The 19,896-nt window shown below is 46.6% G+C and overlaps 1 protein-coding gene across 2 annotated transcripts; it reads right to left on the reverse strand.

Moving 5' to 3' along the window:
• Positions 1 to 2,815: 2,815 nt before the first annotated feature.
• Positions 2,816 to 13,110, reverse strand: PGAM5 (PGAM family member 5, mitochondrial serine/threonine protein phosphatase). Of its 2 annotated transcripts, none has more exons than XM_075718829.1 (7): positions 12,950 to 13,110; positions 12,839 to 12,880; positions 7,718 to 7,896; positions 6,592 to 6,717; positions 5,296 to 5,384; positions 4,871 to 5,001; positions 2,816 to 3,012 (listed from the first exon to the last, which is right to left on the reverse strand). In XM_075718829.1, exons 1-7 carry the CDS (start codon positions 13,108 to 13,110, stop codon positions 2,862 to 2,864), a joined length of 879 nt encoding a protein of 292 aa, XP_075574944.1. In that variant the 3' UTR covers positions 2,816 to 2,861. The 2 variants fall into 2 exon arrangements, with proteins under 2 accessions (XP_075574944.1, XP_075574943.1); XM_075718828.1 differs by having other exon boundaries at positions 4,871 to 5,004.
• Positions 13,111 to 19,896: the final 6,786 nt, after the last annotated feature.

Genomic DNA, 19,896 nt, shown 5'->3' on the forward strand with positions numbered 1-19,896 from the left:
TTACTGGTATGTACATGTAGACAGACACCCCCACCCCACTACCACCACCAAACCCTTGCCTTTCACTTTGTAATTTTGTTTCGTTTCAGTGAAGAGAATATTTTTAACTGTGCTATATAACGTGCATTAGTCCAGTTGTACTGCATCTTAAGAAGTCATTTTTCTAACAATACATTTACTTCAGCTGTTAAAATAGCTCTTTATGTAGCGATTTGATCATTCATGATTGTGAAGAAAGCTCTTCCACACCGAGCCTGTGGAGACACTTTAACTCAGACTGACATTGCTTGAATTCTATTTTCTTGGCCAAAAGTTCACTTTTAAAGGTGCAAAAGATTAGTGTGGGGTTTTTTTTTAATTAGCCAAGTGTCATGTTAAAAATACAGAGTTACCCCGCTTTCTATTAAAAAAATAAATGAGTAGCTAAGTGTGTCACACTGTGTTTAAGTTTATGGGGCGTGGTGGCAAGTAGCTGGGTTGATAACCGTGAGGTGGCAAACTGGGGATTTGTCCAGGCCTCACTGATGCAACTACACCCATCTTTAGTGTGAGTGTGCACAGTGACATTGGATTATGCCACTGAGGCCTTGAAGAACAGGCTCAAACTGTTTGAGATGGGCAGTCTGAGTACTGTGAAAATTAATTAATTGATTTCAGATGTCATACTTCCCCCCCCATGTGTAACTTACATGCGGCTGAAAAGGTTGATTTCTGTCCATGTGCATTCTCTGGCTGCCCACCACGAACCTGTTTATTGGCGTGGGGGGTGTAGAAGGGCACATATGTCTGTATGTGAAAGGGCACATGTACGCACAATCACAAATAAACACGCACAAAATTTTCATCTTACCCGTTCTGGTGCTCCTGTTCCACGTGGTGGTCAGGGACCCGGTCCCTGAACTCCCAAAACACCGAGATGCAGAAGACTAAAACTAGAGTATGGCAGCACCCCCCTTCTACACTACAGTGCTCGCACACGTGTGTCTGCAGATGATGGTAATTAGCCCTGAGCTAGCTGCTCTCTCAAGTTTACACCTCAGATATTTGGCGTTAAAAGGGCAAAGTTGGTAAGTGAGTTGTTGCCCCAGGCAACGTGGGCTACAAAAGCTGCTCAGCTGGCAGAAACACACACAGGTCACTGCACAGCACCTCAGCCGTACCTTCTGCAGCAGCTGGTCGTACAGCTAGTCAACTGATGAGACAAGAAGGAAAGACAGACCAGTTATTTTATTCAAAACTTTTAAAAAGTTAATAGACCAAAAAAAACCCCAAAACCCAACAACAACAACAACAAAAAAAAAAAAAACCAAAAAACCAAAACAACCCCCGAACACCCAACCTGATAAATTATTCTCATTGCATCAATGAGAGATAAGTCATGATGGTTTTCTCTTGCCCCCCCACAACTTGCACTACACAACAATCACGTTTTGTTCCCTACGAGCCCCATTTTCCTTGAAATCATCCTGATGTAGCAGTCCTGGAGCAAACATGCCATTAAACCTTGTCTCGCTCAGTTGTGTGTGGTGATTGATTATGCTTCATACAGCTCTGACAGGGTGAGCAGCCTTGGTGGCAGGAGAACCTGTCGCACAAGTCACGATTGCTGGCCTGCGGTACGTGCCCTAGCACCACAGCAGACTGCACAGGGTGATATTTTTCAACGCTCCGGGTATTGAGCTAAGTTACAACACTGGTTCGGCTGCCTGGCAAACAGCCTCAAGATGAAATGCTGCCCAGCACTCCCCTCAAAAATGAAACCCAGTGCTAGGACAAGCCCAGCAGTGTCAGAGCTGTACAAAGGAGCCACTGACAGCATTCTGCCCGCCGCCTGTGCTACGCGCTTGGCCTAGCAAAGCCGTCCCCGTTCCCCAGATGTCACCATTCAGGCAACCACAGTTTTAAGCAGCAGTTTGCTCCAATACTGCAGAACCTCTGACCTGATGTGTCACTACACTGAACTCAGCGGGGTTATTTCTCTGCTCTGAAAGCAAGGTATCCACATGCACAACTCAGTGGGAGAAAGCAGAAATGAAAGACTACACCTCAGAAATGTAAGAGCCCGTAACTGGACACACTTGCTCAAGATTGCTGCTTTCCGTTCATCTTACTGCTACAGACTCACCCCTACATCCTTGTAGAGACCAAGTTTTAGTTAAAGGCTTTATAAGACTGAAAAACGTTGTTCAGAATAGCTTGAAGTACTTCCTGAGGATGGAGGAACATGTAATACAAGCAGCAGTTACTTCTAGCACCACCGCTCTGAGGCAATTTTTTTTGTTTTTAAACCCTCTCTTTGCTTTATGCTTACACCCTCCAGGCACAGTTTACATGAGCTTTTTTGGGGGCAGAGGGGAACAATGACACAACATAAACATACATACTCAATGGCTTACAAAAACTGAAGCCTTATCCCTTGGAACAGCAGAATACCCTGTTTAGCATGTCTTCTGCAAGAGCTGAAACAAGCTGGCTCATCTTCAGTGTTAGCTGCAGTGCGATACAAGGCTGTGCCTTCCCGTTTCCACCCAAACTGCCTTCCTGAACAAGAAAAATATCCACAGGAGCAAGCTTTGGTTAGAGAAGTTCACACAGACATTCAACCTCTTTGTATTCCACGGCTCAGGTTTGAGTTTTGGGGAATACTTGAGGAATGGACAGCTTCAGGCTTACAAAGATTTCTTCTTTTCTGGACTGAAAGGCAGATATGACTATGCATGAAGGAGGCAAGAGGCTAAAGGACATTTTTAAGACAGCATCACACCCCAACATAACAGATAAAAATCTAGTGGTACTGTAGCTGAATGTGCTAGTGCAAAGAGACTAGAGGCAGCTCCTGGACAGCCATCAGTTTTGCTCACTCAGGTGCGCGTGATTTTATCTGGAGGCATGAAACCTGTGTCACCCAGCGTTCGCAGTGCCACTCTTCCATTCGGACGTATCACCAAGTGAGTTATACTGCCGTTGTTGAGAGACATTCGCAGCCAGCCTTCTGGGGGGAACTGCAATGCTCTATTATAAGAGAAAAAAAAAAAAATTAGTCATTCATAAACAGTTATAGTAACACATTGCTCACAGCATCACCTTCTGTTCTGGATAAGGAAAAAAAAAGAAAATTGTTGGTCATTCTGCAGCTTGCATGCAAATGCTCCCAGCCAGCCCTGGGGAAAAAATATTTTTCTTGTGCAATTGATATGAAAATGCAGCATTGATAACTGGACCAGTGTCAACAATGCACTTGCATAAGCAGAGTCCAGCAGATGGGTACGACGATCGTAGACAGGATTAATTCACGTCGTCAGAAGGCAGAAGCTCTAACGCAGTCAGGTTGCTGGGAGTGCTCCGAGCAGCCTTGTCGCAAACAGGAGGACAGACGGCGTAGGTCCAGGTTGGTCGCTGAGCCAGCTGCAGTACCACAAAACCCTGCGCAGTGCAGGACAGGCAGACGAGGTGGCTCACCACCCCGACAGCCGCCTCCGCAGACCACGCTTCCGTGCACTTTAGCCTTATCAACACGGGTAGGTGTGTAACAACAGCAGAGCAGAAGTAGTGAGGCAGGATTCATTCTACCTGCCTGTATGTGCCTGTGGAATAAATTCACCAGAGCTACTTTCCATCAGCTATATTGTTCCCCAGAAGAAAAAGCACCTCGTGCTTTTTGTAGAAACACAGTATCACAGCTAGCCTCCAGCTATTCTAAAATTCCTAACTGAAGAGCCTCAGGATTTCAATCAATTGTAGTAAACAGCTGGAGGAAATGCGAAGTCGTCTCAAACTTTGCCTCAGATATTGAGGAATAACTGGGTTTTGGCTCTATGAGAGTCTTTTAGAAAGGCTAAGAAATTAAGTAACAGCTACAGTCAAGCTAGATTCACAGGGAACGCTACAGGGATTGTGTTTGACTGTGGTATCAGATAACCTGGAATGGAAGGCACAGAAGAGAAGTTAAAAAGAAGAGGGAAGAGAAAAAGTATACAGCTATTTCAGGAAAACCCTAGGTAGCAGCAAGATGATCTCTTTTGGCACAGGAAAGAATATTCTGTTTACCCGATCAATAATTTTAAGTATAGCGATCCTGAAGAGCTCTAAAGGAGTCACAGAGCAGACAGGCTAGCATTTAACTAGCTCAGCTAAATAAAGCTAACTGAAATTGTTGTAGGTATTGATCAGATTAAAGTTTAATCACATCTGTCTTGCTCAAGACAAATTATCTTACAGACAGGGTTTTGTTGATAGGGAAGAAGAATAAAACAGACTCAGCTGCCTGGATACAGAGACAGGCAAAGATCCAGAACCATTTTCTCCTTCATGAACAACCTTGATGTTAGCAGAAAGATCCACTCTCCCCTCTAATCCAATACTGGATATTATTGCAAAAACGCACTAATACAACTTGAACACAATACAAAAGTTTCCATTAGTAAAGAATTCCCAAAACTAAATCGACCTTTCATTATGTAAGATTGAATTCACATCGCCTCAAAAAGACACATCCAGTCAGATGCTCTATTTGTTGTCTTTTCCAACAGTCCGCACAGGCACTGTCCTCAGGTTTACGGGAAGCAGAAGCATATGGTACTAAGGAGACTGTTCAGATGCATGAAAAAGTTCTGAGTCGCACCGATGTAGCCATTTGCACTTTAGAATTAGAACAAAAGTGTTCTAATTTTCAAATTTGTCCTCTGTCTGCAAATTAACCCCGTGATGAAATCGCAGAAGCAGCTGCTCACAATGCAGGTGCTGATCTCCAACCACTTCAAAGAAGCCAAATGAACACATCTCCTCGCTCAGCGGTGCCATACACCAACGCTATTTCAGTAAAACTATGACCTTTTAAAGAACACAGATGAACGTGCAATCCAACACATACCTGCACACGATATAGCGGATCACGTTGGCATGGCAGACAAAGATCTCGTAGCTGTCTTCCTCCTGCTTTGCATCAGCTCTATGAATGAAGTTTCGAAAAGCAGCCTCAATTCGAGCTCCATCTTCGTAATACTGCTAATGGCACAGAGTTCAGAATCAGACACAGCTCAGAGCAGCGCGTGCCACTGTCTGCATTTGCAGATGGGCTGCGTCTTCTAAAGAGTTCTTCTTTATGGGATGCACACTTGAGGCTGAACTAATACTTAAGGATTGTTAAGTTACTTTAACTGTTCTGTACACTTATTGGGGAGGAGAAAAGTATGCAATTATCTAAGGGCTATGATGAAAAGCATCAGCTCGGACACTGCTAGTTATCACTACAGTCAATATAAAGTATATTAAAAAAACAAATAAGCAAACAGTTACCACAGCTTCTGGTTTCCAGTGAGAGACTGGAGGGTCTGGTTCTATAGGTGCTCCCTCTCTCAGCAGATCAGTACTGATTTTTTTGACTCCTGAAATATTAAATACACATTCAGAAAGGAGTTGTTACTTCACCTGCCACTGCAAACAGGCCCACAACTCTACAATCAATACATTTTTCATGTTCTTTCTTTAAGGAGTCTTCCCCTCCTTCCTAAGGACCATTTTAGTCTACAGACTCCCGGTCAAGGGGTGTGAATCTCTCCAACATGACGGTTTTGTCGTCAGCAAGACAAAGCTCATTCCAACTGAGAACAGGCAGACCAGCTTGGCACAGAAAGTTGAATCTTCCCACTTTGAAGAAATGCACTTGCAAGGATGTCAATCCAAAGCTGTATGTTAATACTTACTGCTAATTAATGACAATGCTACGCTTTTGATATTTAATACGTATATTAATACTTTGATCTCTTACTCTGAGAAAGGAAAGATGGAGGGGGTTGTTTGGGCGCTTGAGGTGGGGGGGTTTGGGGTTTTTTGTTTTGTTGGTTTGGGTGTTTTTTTGAAGCAGCACATTTAAGAAAACAAACAGAATGGTTAAGAGAACACATTCAGCTAGTCATACCTGAGTATCTGCTAAAATACCAGACAGAATTATGTATAGTCAAGTATCTTTAGTTTAGATTCTGGTATGTCTAAAAAGCAGGAGGAAGGGAAAAACCACCCAAAAAACTGAAACACCCAACCCAAACAAAACAAAACAAAACCACCAAAAAACCCACAACCACCCAAAAACCAGTAAAAATGAAGCACCCGCATTAAAAAATCCCTACACCTCTGCGAGTGTGCCACATCTTCCCCTGCTCACAGGATAGCACGGCACACAAGAAGGGCCTGTTACCTAACCCAGCGAGCATCACTGCAAGACCGGGGGTTTACGATCCTCTTCTCTCCTGCGCTATTGGCCCCTGTGACTGAGGACCGAGCCAAGCCTCATGACCCGTGACAGCCTTTGCTTTACAAAACGCCTAAGTGAAGAGCACCCAGCAGAGTTCTCCTATGCAGCAGTACATACAGGTAACAGCTAGTCACTCAGAGGGGCAGATCCCTCTTGTGTCTTTACAGATGAACTGGAACCAAGCAGAATTAGGGTTGTTAGATTCTTTATAAATACAGACATATTCACACAGGGCTGGAAGTTGGCTAAATAACATCTCAGCCTTAAGGACAAGCTTAGAATTCTACTGGAAGCAGTTTTAAGGATCAGAGGACAATGAAAAATTAAGGGAAGCCACTTACCTGGGAGATGTTTGCTTATAATTTCAGTTGTTTCAGTTGCTCTAGTCATGGAGGAGTGGATAATCTGATCAAATTTTAATCCCAAGCTTGCCAGCCTGTGTCCAGTCAGTTCAGCCTGCTCTCGACCTTAAAAATTATATTCATTATATAAATTGGTGACACTCATGCAAGCGCCTCACACAGACTACCAAAAAAACTGTCCTGTAGACATAAAAGGTCTCTATCAGTGTCAGGTTTTTTTCCTTTCAAAAAGTATTTGGAAAACATTTTTACCAGAGTCACTACTTGCTCAGATCAAGCTTATTGGCCGGACAATTTCAAGTCATATTTCCATCAGCAGGAAAAATTAGTTGGGGTGGGTTTTTTTTAATTGAAAAAAAAAAAAAAAAAAAAAAATCAAAACTCATTCAGAGACTTTCACTAAAGTATTCAGTATCCCCGCTAGCCCCATCCCCAGGGGGGCCACTTCCAATAAAAGACAGTGCTGACCCAAGCCATCTGCCGTCCCCACATTCGGGGAGCAGGGGAGAGGAGACTGCGTCAAACAGATCCGCTCAGACCTGACAGTGCGCTCTTCATAAAGGCAACATCATCCTGGAAGAGTTCGGAACCACAGCACTTGGACATCCCAGGGCAGGCTTTGTAACATCTTTCAGGTGGGTAGGTGAAGACAACAGACAGTTCAAGTAACTTGCCCAAGGCACAGGGTATTTTTTTTTCAAATAAATCAGCAAATTAACTGATGGAAACACAAGCAGCCTTTTAAGAGAAATCTTATCCCAAAGTTAGTCGTGAAGCCAAGTTTAAAAGCTTAGCCTTGGGGAATTATGTCAGCTAGCATGAAAATTTGCTCAAGCAACCTTAAGATAATTGGGAATTTCCTTTGTGAAGTTTCTTTACAACTGAGTGTGATTAGAACTCTGTAAAGCATGTTTTAATGTTTGGATTTAGAGGATCAAACCCGGAAAAAACAAACTTATCCCTGACATCTTTCTGCCACAAAGGATCCAGAAAGTGGATTAAGGTTTGGCAGCGAGACCCAGAACAGAGCGGAGCTACTGAGCTGTACTCATCAGGCCAGCAGCACGTAGAAAACAATTCTCTCAAAATGCAAAGTAATACGTACCAAGCGGGGTCAGCGTTCTGTCTTTATCAGCCCGGCCATCCAAATTATATTGGGAATGACGGATAAGGAATATGTGCCTGGTGGCTTTTGCTTTGCAGTGATCTAAGCGTGAGGCAAGTTCCTCTTCCCCAGTTTCTTCATTTTTCTTTTTGAGGTTGATAAGAGCCAGTGGTTCACGTCTAAACAAACACATTTAAAATGCCATTTTTAGATAGGGGAGACTAAAAGGCAGAGGAATTTTACAGACGGGTAGTCTTGCCTTAGTTCTAGATATAGCTGAAGTACTAAAATTGACTATTTAGCCATATATATCGCAAAACTGATTCAAACCATTGTGCGAGAGCCGTAAATAAAAGCCTGCGTTCAAAACCCCGAAGTAAATGCCGTAGGTTAAAAGGTGTAACTGACACAGATAAATGTGCTGTTTAGTGACAGCCACCTCTCAACTAATTCTTGGGTAAAAAAAGCAACAAGTGCAACAGAAAAAGTTAATTCCTAACGCAAACAGATGGTGTACACTAAAATACATGAAAGCTACAGTCTGTCTGGACAAGAAGATTATACACGCTAGCAGAGACTTTATATTTGAATTCCTGTTGACTCAATAGTTGTTTTTGGGATTTTCACTGATTTTCAGTCCCAGGTATAACAGTAGGCTTTTTGGCAAGAAAAACTAACCATGAATGATACCCAGGAAAAGAGGAAGAGGTGTTGACTAACCATAAAGGAAAGAACATGTTCCATATCTAAAAGGCCCTGTGATAACACCTACAAAATTTGCGCTTTATCAATCACATTTATGTGAAATGACTAAAAAAAAACCACACCCCCAACAATATCGTAGGAAGACTCCAACTTTCTGCAGTACAGATTGAGAATTTTAAACTAAAGAAGAATAGGTTTAGACTGGACATAAGGAGGAAATCTTTTACGGTGATGGTGGTGAGGCACTGGCACAGGTTGCCCAGAGGTGGGAGATGCCCCATCCCTGGCACCATCCCAGGCCAGGCTGGACGGGGCTCTGAGCACCCTGCTCTGGTTAAAGCTGTCCCTGGCACTGCAGGGGCTGGGCTGGGTGGGCTCTAAAGGGCCTTTCCAGCCCAAAGCATTCTGTGAGTCTATGAATTATTTTGTGCTTTACACTAGGCCACATCAGGTCTCTCCCATAACGCTTTTTTTTTTTTTCAGCCTGGAGTGTTTATTTATCCTTTCATCTTTTTCATCACACTCCTCTCACGCCACTTCCATCCTTCTTCCACTCTGCCACAGGGCACGCTAGCCTCCCTCCCCGCGTACCGCAGCCTTCCCCCTTGCACATCACCCCGAAGCTGGGCGGGTTCCTCAAGAGGACACGGGGCACAGGGGGTCTCCCCGTCCCTCCGCCAGCACCACGGATCTCCCACCGCCGGCCCCAGCGCTGCGCCGGCCCCACCAGCCCTGCCGCACCTCCCGCAGACCTGTCTGCTGGTCCCCCTGCACCGATCCTCTGCCGCGCCAGCACAAGTCCTTCTGCTACGCCTCTCCACCTCGGAGCATAACTCCTTTCCCTTGATCCCGTACCTTAAGAACAGTTAATTTATTTAATTCGTACCAGACCTCACTTCTTCCATTATCATAATTAAACTTATTTATTTGTTTATAGGTTTTTAATCAGGAATGTAATTTTTAATTCCATTTGAGACAAAGTAATTTGGTCATAGAAAATTGCTGCTTCGCGTACCTACTTCTATAGTTCATAGCAAGACTGGCTCTAAAAAGCCCTGCATCCATTTTGCTTGAGTAAAGACATGGTTTCTATCAAACAACGAGGCTCAAAACGTTCCTTAAGCTGTTAACAAAGTTCAGCAAGGCGTTAAAAATGAAAGAATAGCCCAATAACAAGAAGTTCCATTGCTATTTCACAGGATACTTCTTTTGATTCAGTAGAAGCCATATTGCTGGAAAGATACATTAGGAAAATAGAAAAAATGTCTGAACAATTCAAGCACATTTGTAAAGTAATGTAGCGATTAATTCATCCCACGGCAGAAATGCATAAGAAGAAACGCCCGACTGAAAGTCCTGCCTTCTCCCCCAGCACCTCTGAGGTGACTCGACGGCAACACGCGCTTTGAAAAGCAACAGACGCTTCAACAAGGCATGAGAAGATAACCAAGCTTAATAATATTTTTAGCATAAGCTAGTTTTAGAAAGTTTATGAGCAGGAAAACTTTTAATACTGCTAAGACTTAAGTAGGTTCTTCTAGGCCACTGACTCTCCAAAGCTGACAAATGCAGTTTTCTGCATTCCCCTATAAAAAACAGAATTGTCCCATACAGAACTTCGCTAAAAAGCAATGGCAATGTCAGGGACCATCTTTAAGCCCGACTAAAACAAAAGCATCACTTAATCCATGACAGTGCCCTTTTCACCTTTCTCCCAGGAAGCCCTGCATGTCACTGAAACCTATCAGTCAGCCTGAGAAACGTTTTAATTCTTGTAACGTACTTGGAAATCCAGATATTTCTAGTTTCATTTCTAAAAAAAATATTTGCAAGAACCACTCAGAAAATATAGGAAGGTACCCAAAGCCCAGAAATTTAGACAATAATTCAAAGCTTTTTTTTCCCCTCCCACACCAAGCTTTCCAGTTAACAGAAGCTTAATTAGAACAGCTTTCAGATAAAGTATTTTACATGAATGAAACTATATCCAGTCTTCTCCAAGAACTGAGCTGTACAATCCCTGTGCAAGTGGCATGGACCAACGCAACATCCCAGGTGTAGCATCATATCGGATCGATAGGAACTTTGAAAACAAGATACTTGCATTCTTTTGTTTCAAACCTGAAAAGCCATCAGTCGTTGAGAATATTGGAATATCTGGTCATTTGCTCATGACTTGACTTTGTAAATCATTCCCCGCCCCCAAAGAGAAGCGGTCAGATGCTCTGGGTACTTATAAGCCATTTAACAACTTTACACGTTACGTGTTTCTGCCAACGCCATCCAAAAACCAAAATTAAGACTTCAGCCAGGTATAGCCAAAGCCATACCACACCAATTGGTAGACACCAAGCAGTAGAAAACCAAAACTGATCTGTGATAATACATTGACATAATACACTTCCCCTGTTCGCACACCGTGATGAATGGTGATACAGTACGCTGTCCTTTACTATTAAGTGTTATCTAGCTCTATTTGTTCAGGCAATGGTGCCAGCTACACCACTCATAGCACAACCTCTACTTCCCGCAGTGGTTAAAAAAAAAAAAAAGTTAGACAAGTCTGAAAGTACTTTAGAATCCCTGAAGAAGATCAACCACTTAGCAGAACCAGAAAGGCCTGGATCTGCAGTTAAACAAGTTGCTTTAGTCCCTCCCTCAACATAACTGTGTAACCAGGTATAACCGTACTTAATGATAGTCTTATTTTTATAGTTAGGGTGTCCATATTTATACAAATATTTGATTCTGCAGCAGCTCAAAAAAATCAAACCAGGAAGCATTATACAGTAAAAATCTGTTAGCGCTCAAGTTTGGATTTACTATGATCAAACTGGAGCCTGACATACATTTCCCCAGGGAGATAACCCTACCAGGTAATTCTACCAGACAGAAGCCAAGTCAGCCAAAGCTCCATATAGATATTTGCACATTCTAATTAAAGAATCAGAAAAAATGGAGTTAACCCTTGGGTGGATGTATTTCAGCACTATGAAGAGCACAGCTGAGTTAGGTCCAAAGCGACATCACCTTCGCAAGGATTTAAGAACGCTAACTTGCGGTTTCATGGTCAACGCCAGCAGCAGGCCTAACTCACGCCTAGCATGTGCCAACGTTGTTCGTCTGCAAGGGTGCTGTTATGGAACAGGAAAATCTGGGTGCGGGCATAAAGCAACACTGAGGTATGGTTAACGCCGTGTTTACAAAAAATAAACCCACCAAACCAAAACCAGGCACGTCTTCTACAGGGCGCTGAGATTTAGCACAAACCGGAGGCTTCGCGACCTACCGGGATGGAAGCATGGCAACGAAGGGGCCGAAACGCCTCACAGCCAAGGCGTCCCTCGGGAGCACCCGGCCGCTCCGCGATGTCCAGAATCACCAGGAATTCCAACCATATTCTGCTTGGAGCAGCCTACCACCCAAAGTGTCACCTGGAAGTTCCAACCATATTCTGCTCAGAGCAGCCTACCACCCAAAATGTCACAGAACCATAGAATCGTTTAGGTTGGAAAAGCCCTTTAAGATCACCCAGTCCAACCATTAACCTACACTACCAAGTCCACACTAAACCAACCAAGGGCAGACCAGACTGAACCATGTCCCCAAGTGCCACCTCTGCCCGTTTTTTGAACACCTCCAGGGATGGGGACTCCCCCACTTCTCTGGGCAGCCTGGTCCAATGCTTGACCACCCTTTCCGTGAAGAAATTTTTCCTAATTTCCAACCTAAACCTCCCCTGGCGCAGCTTGAGCCCATTTCCTCTTGTCCTATCGCTAACTACGTGGGAGAAGAGCCCAACACCCCCTCCCTGCCCCCTCCTGCCAGGAGCTGCAGAGCGATGAGGTCTCCCCTCAGCCTCCTCTTCTCCAGGCTGAACACCCCCAGCTCCCTCAGCCGCTCCCCACCAGCCCTGTGCTCCAGACCCTGCCCCAGCTCCGCTGCCCTTCTCTGGACACGCTCCAGCACCCCAATGTCCTCCTTGTGCTGAGGGGCCCAAAACTGGGCACAGCATTCCAGGTGCGGCCTCACCAGCGCCGAGTGCACGGGGACGATTCCTGCCCTGCTCCTGCTGGCCACGCCATTCCTGATACAGGCCAGGATGCTGTTGGCCTCCTTGGCCACCTGGGCACACTGCTGGCTCATGTTCAGCGGCTATGTCACCTGAAGTTCCAACCCCATTCAGCTCCAGCAGCCTACCACCCACAATGTCACCTGGGGGCTCCTCCCGCGGGCGGCCGGGGCCGGGGCTCCTCCCGCGGCCCCCCCGCTGCCGGCCCCAGCCCTCGGGCACCGCTTCCCCGCGCCCGCCTCGGCGGGGGGGGGGGCCGAGGGCCGCTCCCGCCGCCCCCCCGGGCCCCTCACGGCCGCCCGGAGCCGGGTCCCCGGCCGGGGAGCGGACCCCGCCGCGCCCACCTGTCCCAGTTGCTGTCCCAGTAGCCGCCGGTACCGGCGGGCCTCTCGATCCAGCCGGGGGCCGGCGGGCAGGAGGCGGCGGCGGGCGGCAGCAGCAGCAAACCCGGCGGCGCGGCGGCAGCGGGGGGAGCGGCGGCGGCGGCGGAGCCCCCCGGCCGGGGCTCGGCGTCGCCTCCGCGGGCCGGCTGCTTGCCCACGGCGACGGCGGAGAAGAGGACGGAGCCGCCGGCCAGCCCGCAGGCGGCCAGCGCCAAGGCGCGGCGGAACGACATGTCGCGGGCGGCGGGCCGCGTGCCCCTGCAGCCGCAGCACCGCCCCCCCGCGCCCCGCCCCGGACGGAGCGCGCCGTGGGGCAAGATTCCTCCGCGCGGGGCCGCGCCGCCCGCCGCCGCTCGGAGCCGGCTCGGCCCGGGCCGGGCCCGGGGGCTCTGGCTGAGGCGCTGGGGGTGCCGCGGGCCCAGCCCGCGCTCAGCCCCCCTCAGCCCGGCCGCGCCGGAGGCCTGGGCGGCGGGCCGGGGGCGCTGGCCCTGCCTGGCTGGTGGAGAGCCGGCTCCCGCCCCAGCCGCCTCACCGGAGCCGGGCGGGGAGGGTCCCTGCAGCCCGGCCTGCTGCCAGCCGCCTCACGGTGCGCGGGAGGCTGCAGCCCTGACGGGTAGCGATATGTATCGTAGAATCACGGAATCGTTCAGGTTGGGAAAGCCCTTTAAGATCACCCAGTCCAACCAGTAACCTACACTACCAAGCCCACACTAAACCAACCAAGGGCAGACCAGACTGAACCATGTCCCCAAGTGCCACCTCTGCCCGTTTTTGAACACTTCCAGGGATGGGGACTCCACCACCTCTCTGGGCAGCCTGGTCCAATGCTTGACCGCCCTTTCCGTGAAGAAATTTTTCCTAATATCCATCCTAAACCTCCCCTGACGCAGCTTGAGCCCATTTCCTCTCGTCCTATCGCTAACTACGTGGGAGAAGAGCCCAACACCCACCTCACTACACCCTCCCTTCAGGCAGCTGTAGAGAGCGATGAGGTCTCCCCTCAGCCTCCTCTTCTCCAGGCTGAACACCCCCAGCTCCCTCAGCCGCTCCCCACCAGCCCTGTGCTCCAGACACTATCATACTTAGTTACCAGCCCTGAGCTTACATATAAATCGATCTCCAGCCAGCACTGGCTTCCTGGCATTGCAAACCATGAACCTGGTTTTTCGGGCAATAACAAGCGGTCTCAGCAGAGCTGAGCGGGCTCACGCCGGGGCTGGGCATTCCCGTCCCCACCGCGTACGAAGGAGCAGTGCAGACCTCTCCTCAGCACTGCTCCTCGCCTCACAGGGAGGCTGCTTCTGGAAGCACGAGCGCAGTGCAGCTCCACAAGCATTGTGTTGTGCAGAAGAAACTATGTGGTCCAACTGGAACGTTAATTACCCGTAGATCAGCAGTGGTGCTGTCTCAATAACCTCCCAGCAGAAGCCTCGGGGAAAGAGCAGCAGGAGAGAGCCCCTTTTTTCTGAGCTGACATCCAAAATTCAGCACTGATTTCTACCTGTTAAATTCAGTTTGCAAATGGTGACAGAAATTATATTGAACCCGAGTCTCAGGATGCTGGCAGATTGTAGGTGCCATTATTCGGCCTTTGTATATTTAATTACACATTCTTATCCTTCCCATCCACCTGTTAGGCTTCGCCTCCCTACCCACACCCCCAGCGCTACAAATCGCACTACTCCTCTTACTCCACTAATATGCCAGCTTCCAACAGCCAGATTTCAACCAGTGTGAGCGTCTCCAAAAAACCCGAAAGCAGAGTCTCTTCCCTCGCCCAGCACGCAGAGACCTGTGCCGCTTGGCCGCGGTGCCCGCGGGCTCCTTCGTTCCGCGGGACTTACGGCAGCACTACAGAGACGCTGTGCCTGCCCAAAAGAAAATGGTCTTTCTGCTGAGGAAGTTAAACCCCTTTCCAGCTTTCCCAGCTGGGTGCCTTTCCCCTGTCCTCTGCTTTGTGCCTCTCTCACACGCACACGCTGCAGACGGGGCAGTGGGTCCGACTGGGACAGGTCCTCCGGCTCCGGGACGTTTTGCGGATCAGCAGCCCTCCCAGGGGTCGGAGAACTGAATCGGAGACCCTGACGAAAATTTGCTACAGACCAGATGGTTTGTCCCCCTCCTTTATCCTTCTTGCCTGCCTCATTCTCTATATTTAAGGTGCTTGGCTTCCTGTTTCTTCTCAGCTTTAAAATTTTGATTTGATTCTTTTTCTTTAGTTTATCTTGGAAGTGTTAGCCCTTATGATAGAGGCAGGCCTGTGTACTTGTACTGTATTTACACTGTGTATGTTCTTTCTTACTAAGAGCCCAGAAGGAAAAAGTTTATCTTCAAAACGTCACATCCAGTTCCTCATAAATCGCACAGTTCTTTTTCCCCGTTATCAGTCTCCTAGCTTCCTGCAAATGACTTCTACATCTTTTCCCCCCATAATGCCTTTTCTCTTTTATTCCTCATAACACTCATTCTCCATTAACAGTTCCACTTGTATCCCACCTCTTCCCCTGCAGCCTGCCTTCTAACCTGAACCCCAGTTGCCGTATTTGACCTCCAACAACTCACAGAAGAAGGAAAAATCTGCACCAGATACCGTCACTCACTTGGGGACAGGGACAGGCTGAAGGTGGGTGGGACAAATACTACAATTCCTGATAAATCTCTCAATTGCTTGAGCAAAATTCTGAAATCATATGGTTCAGTTTGAAATTTCAGTGCTGTTAAAGGCTCGTTGATTGCACGAATAATCTGACACTTGAGGTCAAAATCCCGGTATAGACACGGGCAAGTTTCCTGCGTGCGTGACAGTGGCACCAGTTTACACCAGGGCTGAACCCAGCTCACCGCCAGCAAAGGTTGAGACTGTTGTTAAGCAATAATCAAAATTGTTTCCTCAGCAAAAATGTATTGCTGAACATCTTGGCAATCTCATTGTGCTAGAAAACGAAAATGGGAAATATTGATTGCTTGCCTCAGTGCTGCATTTTGGATGTCATTCTTCTGCAATAACACTCGCCATCAGAAATCTCCTGTGCATGTGCTTGCATTCTGCAGTTTATTTTTGCTTGGTTTAGGTACTAATGCACTTACACAATTTATGTGCAAATGTCTTTTGAGATTTTCTTAGATTTTAATCAGTAAGTCAAAAAAAGTTATTTTTAATTAGATTATGTTTACTGTTTTGTAAAACTTGCAATTCAATTAGGTTAAAAAATATCTCTAAAAATAATTGGTTGAAAGTTACCACTAGCTTGAATACAGTCCTGCATTACATCAATCACTACTTAATTCCTTGCTCTTTTTTTAATATATATTTATATTGCTACTATTCTAATCCAGTTTTATTGTGTTGTATTTCATCTGTGAGCACAAAATCCATCTAAGAGGATAACAACTTACTGATGGTACCCACTAATGGAATTATTCTGTTAGCTAAAACAGTAATGCTTGTGCTCCTGGTGCCAGAGGTCCGATGCTCAGGGATGATTCCCAGGGGGTTAACCCATTTCTGCGGCTCAATGCAGAGACACCTTCAAGTGAGGTGCCCAAGGTGAGGGCGGCCTCTTATAGAATCATAGAATCATTTAGGTTGGAAAAGACCTTTAAGATCATCCAGTCCAACCAGTAACCTGACACTAGCAAGTCCACTCTAAACCAACCAAGGGTAGACCAGACTGAACCATGTCCCCAAGTGCCACCTCTGCCCGTTTTTTGAACACTTCCAGGGATGGGGACTCCACCACCTCTCTGGGCAGCCTGTTCCAATGCTTGACCACCCTTTCCGTGAAGAAATTTTTCCTAATTTCCAACCTAAACCTCCCCTGACGCAGCTTGAGCCCATTTCCTCTCGTCCTATCGCTAACTACGTGGGAGCAGAGCCCAACACCCCCTCCCTGCCCCCTCCTGTCAGGCAGTTGCAGAGAGCGATGAGGTCTCCCCTCAGCCTCCTCTTCTCCAGGCTGAACACCCCCAGCTCCCTCAGCCGCTCCCCACCAGCCCTGTGCTCCAGACCCTTCCCCAGCTCCGCTGCCCTTCTCTGGACACGCTCCAGCACCCCAATGTCCTCCTTGTGCTGAGGGGCCCAAAACTGGACACAGCATTCCAGGTGCGGCCTCACCAGCGCCGAGCACAGGGGCACAATCACCTCCCTGCTCCTGCTGGCCACACCATTCCTGACACAAGCCAGGATGCTGTTGGCCTTCTTGGCCACCTGGGCACACTGCTGGCTCATGTTCAGCCGCTGCCGACCAACACCCGCAGGTCCTTTTCGGCCAGGCAGCTTTCCAGCCACTCCTCCCCAAGCCTGCAGCGTTGCATGGGGTTGTTGTGACCCAAGTGCAGGACCCGGCACTTGGCCTTGTTCAACCTCACACAGCTGGCCTCGGCCCATGGGTCCAGCCTGGCCAGGTCCCTCTGCAGGGCCATCCTACCCTCCAGCAGATCGACACTCCCACCCAACTTGGTGCCATCTGCAAACTTACTGAGGGTCCCAACTATGTTGGGACCAGAACAAAGCAAAACAGAAGTCACAACGCCAGCACGGTTGGCAGAAAGGTCAGTACAGATGTGGCCTGACAAACGGTGTTGCTTTCCCCTGGCAGGCAGAAAACCCCTGTGGCAACAGGAGGAGCAACGGCGGCCCTCGGGGTCGGCCTCGCTACACGGGGAATACGAAGAGCTGCTGTGCGGGACCTGGATCACTACAGGGGTGAGTCAGAGTTTGGATGTGTTACCATTAGCTCGGGGAGAGCAAGGGCAGGTCTCTAGCCTACAGTTGGCAAGCAAAATTTATGAACTTTCAGGCATTTTTTTAAACAAAACAATTAGAGTAATAAAAGGACATTTGTAACGAGGAAAATGTGGTTTTGAAAAGCCTTTTCCATGACTCCAAGAGCATTTACTCACCAGGTATCACCTTCCCAATGTAAAAAAAAAAATCCGTAAATTTATTCTCAAAAGAGAGAGAGAGAGGAAAAGGAAGTATTATGTCATTTGATCCAAATGTATTCAGACATATACTGTGGACTTACTGCTGGACTTCTTAAAGGAAATATTGATGTCATCCTGGCCTGCTTCAGACCCAGCAAAATTTAAATGACACACTAGTTTAAGATTTTGGGTTATAAAATGATGCTATTTAAGCTCACTTAATACTTTTTTTTTATAGAGCAAGAGAGAATACTGCTTTTAAGTGGTTTGTGTAACTTGACCAGTTAAAAAAAATAAAAGATTTTGAAGCAGATACTGGCCTCCTGACCACATCTGACCGCATCACTGAAGGGTAAGCACAACCACGCAAGTACTGTGTTGGTTAAATACAGCACAAAATGTGGGGAGATTTTGGCATGAAAGAAAGTCTACATATATATATATATATGTTAGCAGTGATTAAGATCTTGAATTTAATCTAGGTGTTGTGAATCACCCACTAGAGGATCCTTCAGATCTCTTTTGGCCAGAAAAAAAAAAAAGAGAAGCTCATTTAGGATGAAAGACTTGTCCTCTTCCCCAGACACACTCCCTATAAGCATATTTAAAACTAGGCTTCACCTTATCTAGAGCACAGAAAGTCTTTATACCACGCAAGATTAATCCATTTCTTAATTTTACGCTCACAGTCACCATCTTTCTAACTGAAGTAGATTGAAAAAAAATTTCTTTAATAGCACTGGTTATCACTGGTAAACTGATGTATCTCAAACACAGCTGTAAGGAACCGCTCTTCTCTCCTGGGACTGAGTCTCTTTCCTTACTCCTTTAATAAGGAGTAAGCCGCTTTAGTACACTGTGACTAAAGTCCCATTAACACTGAGAATTTAAAAAAATTCTCCTTGGACTTCTTGAATTGTCCCAAAATGGTTGAGACTGCAATGGCAGGATAGCTCCAGGACAAAAGTCTGTCTTCTGCATACGGGTGTTATGAAGCCTTGCCTCTGATGGACAGCATGAGAAAAGAGTTGCTACAGAGGGCAAGAATAAAAACTTCTAGAAAGCTCCTTCAGGGGTGGGGGTGTTACCTGCCAGGTCATCAGTTGCTCTAGAGTCACACGGGTGCGTGCCTTGAATGCCACAGGGCACTGCAGATTTGTGACAATGGATGTCACCCCATCACGTATAGGGTGTTGTGTTTTCAGCTTTAGGTGTCTAACGGTTTATTATCAACGAGTCTTTCTCAGTATCCTAGCTTTCAGTCATTTAAAACCAGAATGTTTCACTCTACCAAACACAAACATTCAGAGTTACAAATCAAAAGACACACCACAAATATATTTGTGAAAAGAAGGACCTAAAAAAAAAAAAAAAGTAATTTCTGATCTGGTAAACTAGTTTTATCAATACAGTCTCTAGCCCTTTCATAAAGTAAACAGACCCAGTTCTGCCCCTGAAGTCATACTCATGAAACTAAGGGTTTATAACAGCAGTACTAACACTGCATTATCTAATGTAATGCTCTAATAAATAATGATGTATCATGCCAGAAGGGTTTAATTTGAAACAGATGGTCTAAGGAATGGAAACATAAGCAAGTATTTTACTGTAATCACTATCCAGGAAACAAAAGGAGATTTAAAATTACTGCCTGAAGGACTGCCTTCCCCCCCAGCGTTTTTGTCTTAGATAACAGTAAACTTTTATTTTGCTAACGAAGCACAGGTGCTGCTGATAGCTCACAATGAAACAGAACTCGGGCATTTTTCTTAATCCTGATTAGCAAGTGAGAATTCGCTTTTGCAACAGCATTTGCTGCTTTAGCAAAGTTCAGCTGATCTCTCTTCACACCATTTTCTTTTTTTTCTCTTTTAGAAAAGAAAATAAATTTGTGGTTGTTACAGATTTGACAGTGTTGGCTTCTGTTGCATTTGACAGTAACAGTCACTACTAAGCGCTTAATATTTCGGCACTACAGTCTATGCCCTAAACCCACCTCTGCTTTTAGGTGCACTGGCAAACCATTAAAGGACCCGATCTGCAAAATTCACTTAGCAGGAAGAAGAGCACTCTGCTTGCAAAATCATTTGAGG

The sequence above is a fragment of the Pelecanus crispus genome, chromosome 11 (assembly GCF_030463565.1).
Source record: "Pelecanus crispus isolate bPelCri1 chromosome 11, bPelCri1.pri, whole genome shotgun sequence".
NCBI classification, from domain to species: Eukaryota; Metazoa; Chordata; class Aves; order Pelecaniformes; family Pelecanidae; genus Pelecanus; species Pelecanus crispus.